Source organism: Galeopterus variegatus, unplaced genomic scaffold (genome assembly GCF_000696425.1).
Source record: "Galeopterus variegatus unplaced genomic scaffold, G_variegatus-3.0.2 Scaffold1187, whole genome shotgun sequence".
Classification (NCBI taxonomy): Eukaryota; Metazoa; Chordata; class Mammalia; order Dermoptera; family Cynocephalidae; genus Galeopterus; species Galeopterus variegatus.
Genome location: NW_007727298.1, coordinates 372,257 through 383,627, shown reverse-complemented (window position 1 = coordinate 383,627; position 11,371 = coordinate 372,257). Strand labels below are relative to the sequence as shown.

Below are 11,371 nucleotides of genomic sequence, written 5' to 3'. Positions count from 1 at the left end.
CAAAGGTTGTCCTAAGTTAATTCAACTGGAAAAATATGTTTGACGGCATGTGTACAAAAATAAAGAGGAGCCATATTTTAATTTAGACATCACACAAGCCCATTTATTTGGGTGTTTCCTTTAAGGATGATTTAAAGGGACGAAAATGGGTTGTTTTCCTTTGTCTGTATTAAATTAGGCGCTTTTCTATCTCATGCAGACCTCACACTTGTGATTGGAAGTGGAGTGTCCAGAAGGAATCTGTCCTTTTTCTTTTATCAGCATTTTTTTTTTTAACCATCCTATACCTGAGATCTGGGTGAGATTTACAATTGAATTTTCAATCTAGTAAAATCTTGTTGCAAGAAATTACCACACGAAAACTCTTTGCTTATTTCCCTAAAAGATCTTCACTAATTTAGCCCAGATTACTTTCCCTCTTTGCCTTTCCAAGTGGCTCCCTTCTTGAAGCTTCAAGCGTTGATCTGGAGTGCTCAGGGGATGCACTGGACTCTGAGTCACATCTCTGGCCTCCTCCCAGTTTTCTTGAACTAGACTGGTCCCTAGCAAGATGGGACCTTGTTTGGCCTGGGTTTATTTTTCAAATAGAAGGATAAAAGAAGGGGGCAATCTGTCTCTCGAGGTGAGGCAGGCTTCTTTGAAGGGAGGATTGCTTCGAGAGGAAAGGGTTAAATGGTTGAGGGCCAAAGACAACAACACACATGAAACCTCTTAGCTGGACCAAACAGCAAAGCCCCAGAGCGGCTGGAAGCCCCAGGAGCTCCTCAGCGTGAGGATTTTACAGCGTGTACCAGGTTTGTTTATCCTGTAACCTCAGGAAGAAACGACCACCAAGGAACGCAGTGGGGAAGGAAGGAGAAGAGAGAAGTGAACCATTTCTGTTGAACCCCTACTACTCTCTCACATTCTGTAAATGGCCCCTTCACTCCCTGTCCCCCGACCCCTAACTTCTGTCTGTTCCCTACAGCTAGTCTTCAGCTCACAGACGTTAAAATCAAATCGAATCCAGCATTTCCCAGTCCCAACCTGGCTTCCTAAACCTCCGTGGGCCGGACCTTTCTAGAGCGCACCACGCAAGTTCCAACTATCACCATAGTCAGCGCCCCCTGCAGGCATGAAGTTGTATCTTGCCCCTTTTTCATCTCAGAAAAGAAGGCCTCTTCCTGGGGGTAATAGTTAAGTTTGTTTTCTGATCATATGGCTAATTCGAGTGTCTACTAAAATACTTTTAATATGCAGAAAGGTTCATAGAGAAAATTGACATTGGCCTGTAATCCCTTTTGAAGGTTTGAGAGAAGCAAATGGGAGGGTTAGTGGATGTAAACTGCTGAGCCTCTATGGGGACTGACTACCTAAATTGAATCCAGATTGCTCCTGTGTAGACCTGGGCTAGTCACTACTGATTCTTAGTCCTGTTTCCTCGTTTGTAAGACAATGGGAACAGTAATAATATGCCTCACTCCTGGGGTTGTGAAGATTCACTGAGATAACACATGGTAAAATGTTTAGCCAAAACAAGGTACAAAGTAAACACTAGATGTCAGCTCTCTTTATTTTTTTCGTTAGTAAATCTAAATTGATCATCAAGAGGCTTTGCTTCCATCAAAAGCAATAGTTCCTTCAGCTCTTGCTGGCTCTAGCTGTGGAGAGCATTAATAACAATGAAAACAGCAGCAACATGAATGAGCCATTCTTAGTATTTTACATATTAATAAATGAGCCATTCTTAGCAATTTACATATTAACTGGTAGTCCTACAACAACCAGTGAGAGAGGTACTATTACTACCTCTACTTTAGAGAATAGGATACTTGGGATCCAAGACTCAAAGCCAGGTGATTATCAATGGATTCGAACCTGCACTTCAACCACCATGCACCCTGAAGGAAACGTCTTGGGAAATTGATTAGAAACATTTTATGATCTGTAGGATAATTTGGCTCTCTTTGACAATTGCTTTCCAAAAGCTCTTTCTTAAGAGTTGCTAGCTAGCGAACTCCAGATTAAAGCAGTAATTTTAATAAGTAAAGCTTTTCAAATTATCTAATCAGAACATGTGTGAATATGTCTGAGTGGTATGTACATTTATTAATCATGCTTCTTATATATCTATTATTTTTTCCCTGAGAATCAATAGAGATTTGCTCTAAAATGTATGTATACACACCTATAGTTTTAAAAATCAAATTCATTACACAACTAAAAAAATATAACTGACCAGGCGAACTCATTTACTATATGTACATAGATTTATAATAAGATTCGTGTTATAAACAGCTCAGCAGCAGAATGCTTTTTATCAATTCATGGACTTTACTTGTTGATGGATTTTATTCGGTCTTTGCAAACCAAATCCTCTTTATCTGTCTTAGCTGGGTAACTTGAGAAATTGTTTGGAATAAGTTTGCCTATAGAAGTCTCTTCGTTAAATAGAGCAAATATTTCCCAAAGACTTCATGTGACCTCCACTGCTGTAGCTGACATGTTAGGCTTTCCAATGAAATCCTTGGTGTGTTTGCAATTAAAATGTTTTTGTTTGATATTAATGATGATAATCTTTACCAAGACCAAAGCTAAAACAAACAGGACTGTGGAAGCAGAAAATCAAGACATAATAACTTGGTAAAGATAAGAAATTTAGGATTGAATCTGAGCTTATTTCTAGAGACAGGAATAAAATTTTCAAGTATAAAGTAATGAGTGGCTTTCTTTGTTATATTACTGTAGAAATTATATGTGGAATGTCAAATGTCAGCTTTCTCAAATTAACTTTAATTATCATACTTGGATCATTGAATTCTGAGCCTGAATGAACATTTTAGAAATCCACTTATGTCTGGTGGACTCATTTTTTGTTTGTTTGTTTCCTAAACTCTTTCATATATTTTGAGGGTGGGGAGAATGCCAAAATTCAGTGTTCCCAACTACTCTTGAGACTGGCAGAGAAAGCTAGGGGTGCTAAAAGTGGTTTCTACCCTTATTAAGATATTTTTGACTTAAAGTTAGAAGAATATACCCAGTAGTGCTTTTCTTTTAGCAGTATTTTATCCCATTCCTTTGTTTCAAAATCCCTCTTCCACAACACTGTACCTGGATTTTTAAAAAATATTTCAGTTTAAACTGTAAATATCTCACCTAATCCAATGCATTAGTTAATTAGCAATATCACGATATTTTCAAGAGCCAAACCATTGGGACTTTTCTCCCACAGACTCCTCCAGTTACTCCCTTAAGTTAATTAAATTTATAAAAGATGATGCTCAGTCCTAGAGGTTTCACTCTGAAAAAAGCAGTTTTTTGTAAGCCTAGTTCAGAGTCAGTCTGTGAGATGGAATGGCAGTGCCATGTGCTAGAACAAAGATAATGCTGTAAGAACTAGTTACTTTCTCTACTCTCAAGGCTGCTAAATGTCCTTACTTAGGGCTTTGATCTCTCCTGGGAGTCTTCGAATTCAAGCAGAGGCCAATGTCTTCCTCAGCTGTCTTCTCCACAAATTCTTCCAGCAGCTCTGGCAGGTACTAATGTGTTTACTTAGGTGTGCCTCATTCCCAGAGCGAATAGCAGTTTGAAGTTGTTTGGCATATTGTGAAGTCATCTATAATAAGCAAAAATCTCAAGAACAACTCCTTTATCCAAGAGTTGTCTGCAGGTAGGGGCAGAAATGCATTGAAATGGATTTATCTTTCTATGTATATTCCATCTCTCCCTCTAAGAGAAGCATGGAAAATTTTCAATAATGCAGGATTTTTAGGATGGTTAAAATTTACTAGGAAAGAAAGCCATGAGCATCATTTTGCTGGTGTGGTCTGTCCATCAACACTAGTTTGTTGCCATAATGCTTAAATTAAAATAGGTTCTGCTTAGGAGGGAAAAAAAAAAAAACTTGGTGATTACTTAAAATTCATTGCAATTAAAACCTGTTTGTAAGTTTCATTTTAATAAAATTAAACATGCATTTATTTTTGTTCAGAATGTAAAATGAGGGAAAGAGGTGAATAAACTGTCTATCTACTTCACCAGAACCTTGGTAGCTCTTCATTTACAACACCAGGTGTGGCTGAGTTTTCATCTGCCTACCGTGAAGCTTTCCTAGCAGACAGTGTTGGAATATCATTTCTCACAAACTGTTTACATATAAAATAAATGTGAGTTTTCTCTGTCAAAAATTAACTCTGTAAAGAATTGGAGAAATAGTGGAAAACATTATACGTTCATTCTGTGAAGAGCAAAAGCCAATTTAGTGTGATTTTGAGTCCAAGAGGGCACATAGATAACTAGTAGATCTTTTTGAAAGAAAGCAATTTTTTAACTTTTCCCATGCTTCCCTGTTTAATTTCCCCACTCAAAAAAATTATTTTTCTCTGTCTCGCTCACCCAGTTCCCCATTTTTCTCTGTCAAGATCTCCCCTGAGAAAAGGGCAGCAGAACCTGTCCTGAATTGGGGGTCCCCAGTCACCGTCGAGGCGCCGGCTTCCGTCCTTCTTTGCATACAGACAACCATTTTTGATCTCTTTTCTTCTCTCGGCCCTGACAGTGGTTTAAAAGTTTTGCCTCGTTTTTTACTTTGGTGCTCTGAGATCCTATTTTCAGCACTTGAGTCCCAAGGGCCCTCAACCCCGGACCCGGTTTGCCCCCTCGCAAGTCCCATTAAGCCGCTGGGCGCTTGTGTTTTCTCGGCTTCTTTAGTTATACTGGCACTCCTGTGAATTTGTTTTGAGATCACCTTACCAAAGACAGCCCTCACCTCTGAGAACGACGGCTACTGACAGAGCTCCTGAGTGACAGCGTCTTCCCAGGCACGGGAGCCCAGGGGAGGAAGCGGAGGAGCGAGCTGTGGCGATTCTGCTCTGACCTGCTAAGGAAGTGCGCGGAGCCCGAATTGATTTTGAAGGACACGAAGAAAATCACCTCCAAGAAAGGGAACTCTAACGGCGGGATGCCTAGTTTCCAATCCTGTGTGCTCTGGGGCAAATCACCTAGCCCCGTGAGCTTCCATTACCTTCTTCTAAAAAGTGAGTTCAAACATAGCTCCCACAGGGTGGGTCTTGGGGAGTATTAATTGAGTTAATATATGCAAAAGGTCGAGAACAGTGCTTGGCAAAGAGAAAACGTTCCCTAATTGTTAGCTATTAATACACCGTGCAGAGGGGATCGGGTACAAAGTACTTCTAGTGCTTTCAGAAATTAGTCGAAATGTGAGCAGAAGTGTAGCCTCTATCTTTCACTTAAACTTCACAGACCAAGTTTATTTGTATCCAAATCACAACTTTGTTTTAGCTGTGCCAAAGGTGCTAACGTGTGGACTCCATAGCCAAAAACAGTGGTTATATGGTTGCTGACCAGAGCCTGCGGGACTTGGCTGAGAATTCCTGGGTGGGAATGTCTACCCGTTATTGTATTTCAGAGGTAGCAATGTGCTGTTCGTTTGAATGTGTCCATCAGTGTGGATGGAGTCTTAGGCTGTGCCCAGGTACTTCAGGAACTTGACTCTTGACTCTTGTGTCTGGTGTAGCCTGGGTACCGTATTCATTTCAAAGGCATAGACTTATTAATAGCCCTAAATAAGGTGCAGATGGATTTCCCACTGGCCAGACGATTAAGCAACCCATTGGTGTGAGAAGGAGCCTGATTAGGGGGTATCTTTGTCTTAGGGATGTCAGGACAGGGGAGACAGAACAGTGATGGGCACAGCTAGCAAACCTTAGTAACTGACATTGTCACTCTCCCACCCCTGGTTTTCAGAGCCTTTACTTTGGAAAGAAGATTACATCCTGAAAAAGGTAGTACTGTACTTGTCTGGCTTCCACAGAGGCCAGATCAGCCATCCAGGTTTGCTTTAGGAAAATCATTTCATGAAAAGATAATACAAAGGAAAGCTTGCCTCCCCCAATAACTTTGGAGCCATAACACTTATTGGACTAGCTGACCCTAGGTCAAGTTGAGAACACTTCCTCTTCTTTTAATAGGGCAAGAAGCCCTGGTCCAAACCCCCAGACTATTTGTACAGACTTTAAACAAGTGTTTTTCTTAAATATAAACAGCACCTCTCAACCCAAGTGATCTGAAAGTGGGTGAAGAGTGGAGAAGGATTGGTAAAAGTTGATTAATAGATTCATTCTCATTTAAATAGCAGCCCTTCCCTCTCTCCTTCTACCCACCAAAGTTTCAAAGACTCTGCTGCAATTGCTTTACTGGAAGGGTTTTGTCTCCAAAGTGTGTGAAGTTACTCCGGATTTGAGGAGTTGGAAATTTTACACGAGTGAGGATTGCTGTGCCAGCAGCTGGGACACATCTGTAACGGTGTTAGTTTGCCTGAAAGCAGAAAATTAGCGACCCCAAAGCCCAGCTTGGCTGTTTAGTCTGTAGAAATCACAGGGCGGAGCAGAAAGAAAGGGAGACTCGCTCCAGGAAAGGGAGTTTGCCATCTAAAATTGGGCTTGATTGCACATCTTAGAGACACTTTCACTGCAGATCTCTGGCCTGCTCAGGGTCTAGCAAAGGCCTGGCACAAAGGAGGAGGCGTTCAGCAAATGTGTGCAAAAGGGGGAAAGACAGGAAGTAAGAAGAGAGAAGTGTTCCTGGTCACCTGGCCCTGCTGTGACCACCTGTGACCACCTACTTTTAGATGAGCAGATTTATAGGGAGAACTCAGAGCCAGTCCTGTCTTGGCAAAAGGAATCTCTCCACCTATCCCCAATAATATACAGCCTATGAAAATGACAATCTGATCATCTCAATCTATACAAAATAGATTTAAGAAAACAAACTCTAATCCACTCCAGGATTGAAAGTGTCACTTCAAGTTTTTAGCAACGGTTATTCAGTCCACTGACTGGAAAAAAATTCCTGAGATAACTAAGGTTCGCGCAGAAGAGAAACAAACACCTAAAAACGAGGTTATTCCTCGTGTCCGATATTGGGAGGGCAGGTCGGTTGAAAGGGAGTTCTATTTATTATTGTCTTTAAATGTGTGAGCAGTTGCAGAACGTTGGACTTCCTTCGTTTGTTCTGTGCGTAACACTAAGTGATCCCTTGGTTTAGGGTAACTAGCTATTTATTATTGTCTTTAAATGTGTGAGCAGTTGCAGAACGTTGGACTTCCTTCGTTTGTTTTGTGCGTAACACTAAGTGATCCCTTGGTTTAGGGTAACTAAAGAGTGCAAGTGGGCAGGTTGCAGAGCCGTCTCTCGCCCCAGTAGAAATGCAGTAAAACCATTAGCGTCAAAAGGAGCAGTAAACAGCAAATTGTCCCAGGAGGAAAGGCGGAGGTTTGCCCAGACAGCCCCCGCGGGGGTTGCGGTGGGATATGCTAATAGTGGCCGGACACGGGGGCCGGCCTCCCTCGCCCAAGAATATAAAAAGAGCCCCAACCCCGGCCTGCCGATCCAGGCCGACAGGAGTCTGCCCTTGTTAATTACCCGAGAAACCGACCAGGAGCTCCGCCCGGGATCTGCCCTCCCGCAGTCGCTCCTGGCTCCCGGTTCTCTCCTGTCCCTCTCGCCTTGGTCCAGGTGCACCGCAGGCCTCTCGGCAGGATGGACATGATGGACGGTTGCCGGTTCTCGCCTTCTGAGTACTTCTACGATGGCTCCTGCATCCCGTCCCCGGAAGGTGAGTTTGGGGATGATTTTGAGCCGCGAGTGGCTGCTTTCGGGGCGCACAAAGCAGAGTTGCAGGGTTCAGACGAGGACGAGCACGTGCGAGCGCCTACCGGGCACCACCAGGCTGGCCACTGCCTCATGTGGGCCTGCAAAGCGTGCAAGAGGAAGGCCACCACCATGGACCGGCGGAAGGCAGCCACCATGCGTGAGCGGAGACGCCTGAAGAGGGTCAACCAGGCTTTCGAGACGCTCAAGAGGTGCACCACCACCAACCCCAACCAGAGGCTGCCCAAGGTGGAGATCCTCAGGAACGCCATCCGCTACATCGAGAGCCTGCAGGAGTTGCTGAGGGAGCAGGTGGAGAACTACTACAGCCTGCCCGGACAGAGTTGCTCCGAGCCCACCAGCCCCACCTCCAACTGCTCTGATGGCATGGTAAGCGAAGCTCTGGGACCTGCTCGGCTGCCCCAATGTTTTCTAAAAATCCTTACACCTCATTTAACCCACAGGTAGTGGGGAGGTGGGGTGCAGGAGTCGCAGAGTTGTTTTTAGAGAAGAGAGGTGTCTACATTTAGAAAGATGTCAGGAAACAGATTGCTGTTGAGCAAGATTTTAGTCTGACTTCCTACCAGGTTCTAGGTGTACATTGTAGTTGAGGTTTGGCATGTGAGATAGGTGGCTGTGTATGATCAAACTTCTTACTCAGTTTATTCCCAAAATATCCCCCCAGTAGACCCTGCCATACACAAACATCAAAAGGCAATTAATTATCTGAAGCTCCCAGTGCCCCACAGTTTATAACTTACTGAAGAAATGGAAAGAAATACCGCATGGTCCCAGTTCTTGCTCTGCTAAGGCCTGGCTGGAAGGAGATGTTGATGCATTCTTTTCAGAGGGCGTTTATTCCAGCGCTGCCAGATTTTAATGTGTTTTTGCCCTGGGAAAGTGTTCTGTCCCTGAATTAGTGTGGCTTCCTTCTACTCCAATCCATTTTGCATGGTTAACCCAACACACATTGCTGCTGAATTCCACCCCCCTCTTCCCTTTGCTGCTGCTCTCCTCTCCTTCAGGCACAGAGATTGACCTTGGTGTCCTGGGAATTTGGAGAGGGCTTGCCCTTCCTAAATCAAGGCAACGAAGGTGATTGAGAGTGGTCAGTTTATGGAGCTGGTGGGCAAGTACTGCCTCACTCTAGGTCAGGGCATCTTTTGCCAAGACCTGAAAACAAATTTCTTCTGTGTCTTATTTTGTAGCCTGAATGTAACAGTCCTGTCTGGTCCAGAAAGAGTAGCAGTTTTGACAGCGTCTACTGTCCTGATGTATCAAATGGTAAGAACTGGTCACTTCTGAGGAGTTTAAAGAGCGGTTCAACCTCAAAATTCAGCCTATCAAAGCAGATCTGTTTTTCCAGGTAGTACTGAGGAAGGGATGGAAATGGGGAAGCCTTAGCAGAGCAAAATAGATGAACATTTTCTGCTCCGGAATCCCTAACAGATACACACACACACACACACACACACACACACACGAACACTTTTGCTTGAAATATTACCAGGGAGCTTCCTTCCCTACTTCCCACCATCACTCCCAAGAATTGTCAGATATTTGCTGCAAATTTCTACATCTGGATTTCTGTGACCACCTGACCTGTGGGTGTCAAAGGAGCTGACCTACAGTTTAAGGGGCAACATAAGCAAGTCTGTCTATCTGGGAATAATTTTTTTGCAATGATTTTTTTCCTTGTATCCTTAGTATATGCCACAGATAAAAGCTCCTTGTCCAGCCTGGATTGCTTATCCAGCATAGTGGATCGGATCACCTCTTCAGAGCAACCTGGGTTGCCTCTCCAGGACCCGGCCTCTCTCTCTCCAGTTGCCAGCACTGATTCACAGCCTACAACTCCAGGGGCCTCTAGTTCCAGGCTTATCTATCATGTGCTATGAACTAAATACCAAGCCTAGATCAGTTCTTCCAGGAGGGCCCATTACACAGGAGGAAGGAGGCCCCAAAACGTCCCAAACCAAGGCAACCTGTATATAGAGATTTCAGTTGTAAATTTGTAAATATTATCTTGCCACTTTATAAGAAAGTGTATTTAACTAAAAAGTCACCGTTGCAATTAATACTTTCTCATTTTTCTTTGTTTTTCTTTTTCTTCTTTGCTTTAGATACATAGTTACAACAATATTATTTCTGATAGAGAGCAAGTCTTTGAAGGTAGCTTGTTGCAATGCTTAACTTATATATATATATATATTTTTATAAATATTGTCATCAAAATATTATCTCTGTTTAGGTCTTCATTTTTTTCCTTCAGAACACTAGGAAAGCTGAGAATCAGTTACAGGGAACTTTAAATATATTTAACTTTTGCTTTTCTCTTTAATCCTTTGGTTATATTGTATTAAATAAAAATATAACAATACTGCCTAATGGTATATATTTTGATCTTTTCTTATAAGAAATGCATCTTTTTAATGTAAGCACAAAATAGTACTTTGTGGATAATTTCAAGATATAAGAAATTTTGGAAATTCCACCATAAATAAAATTGTCTACTACAAGAAACATTTTGGTTCATGACTTTTTAAAAGAATACCCCTAATGGAGTCAGCAGTCATTGACATGATATCTTTAAGGCTGGGCTGAAAATAATCAAACAGTTAGCTCTATCGATAAATCTGAATATTTATCATCTCATGGAAAGTTTAGGTCCTGTTGATGTCACAAATGAAAATATCATATTTTAAAGATACTTCAAGGGAGCCTGCTAAATGAAATTTTGCTTTATCTTTTTATGGTCCCATATAAAATCAAGTTGTATGTGTGTGTGAAGGGGAAGTAGAAGTTATTCAGGACAATAACACTTATTTAAACAAAGAGACTGTACAACATGACATCATTTCAATACCTATAGGGCATTAGAAATCATGAATTATGTCATATTTAATTTCCTACCTATCTGGAAGTAAATTAATATGCTAATATTGTCAATAAACGATTTTACGCTGTTGGGCTGATTTTTTGTATTGTTAGAGTGCCAGCGTAAGAAAACTTACACAAACCACAGTAAATTAAAGCAGATTGCAGTTGTCTTCCTCCTTTTCACAGCCTTTTAAATTTTATGTTAGAGTCCTATTGTGTGTGTGTGTGCATGTGTATGTGAAATGAACATGTTTCTTTTATTGTTAATCACTTTAGATCTCCTCCAGAAAGAATTGAGATAAAAACAAATCCCAGAATGATTAAGTGGAAAATTAGGTTGAGACAATCATTGGGATAATTCTCACGAGCTTACCATTGAGAGAGATAAAAAAGAAATATCCTTGAAGCATCTAAAGTAGCTGTTCGAAGAGAACAAACACAGATAATTGTTTCACCCTCTAATTTGTACATTAGTCTAAAATTGCTAAAGGCTTGTGGTTATATATATTAATATATCATCCCATAAGGAGAGAGAACAGCTGAGTTAAAAAAGGTAGTATGTCCACTCTCACTCTGTTAGCATAATGGCCTGAAATGGGATGCTGATTTTAGCACACAGACAAGTCTTTTTTAAATCTGTGATTCAGATGTGTGAGGATTTTAGGTGAAGAGAATTCAAGAGGACATGATAGAGATTCATATATAGTTTCAACATAAGTTTGAGCTATTCACTTTTGTTAGACACTGTGCTAGGTACATTTTCTCCTTTTTTTTTTTTTTCTTTAGTTTGAGCTATTCACTTTTGTTAGACACTGTGCTAGGTACATTTTCTCCTTTTTTTTTTT

General features: G+C 41.5%; 1 protein-coding gene across 1 annotated transcript; it reads left to right on the top strand.

Moving 5' to 3' along the window:
* The first annotated feature begins 7,406 nt into the window (after nucleotides 1–7,406).
* Nucleotides 7,407–10,166, top strand: MYF5 (myogenic factor 5). The gene is made up of 3 exons (XM_008575436.1): nucleotides 7,407–8,036; nucleotides 8,855–8,930; nucleotides 9,354–10,166. The coding sequence occupies exons 1-3, from the start codon at nucleotides 7,536–7,538 to the stop codon at nucleotides 9,542–9,544; spliced, it is 768 nt and encodes a 255-aa protein (XP_008573658.1). The 5' UTR covers nucleotides 7,407–7,535; the 3' UTR covers nucleotides 9,545–10,166.
* Nucleotides 10,167–11,371: the final 1,205 nt, after the last annotated feature.

Coding starts and splice junctions, on each gene's coding strand:
- MYF5 (XM_008575436.1), top strand. CDS start 7,536: ATGGACATGATGGACGGTTGCCGGTTCTCGCCTTCTGAGTACTTCTAC. Junction 8,037..8,854: donor CCAACTGCTCTGATGGCATG/GTAAGCGAAGCT, acceptor CTTATTTTGTAG/CCTGAATGTAACAGTCCTGT. Junction 8,931..9,353: donor CTGTCCTGATGTATCAAATG/GTAAGAACTGGT, acceptor TTGTATCCTTAG/TATATGCCACAGATAAAAGC.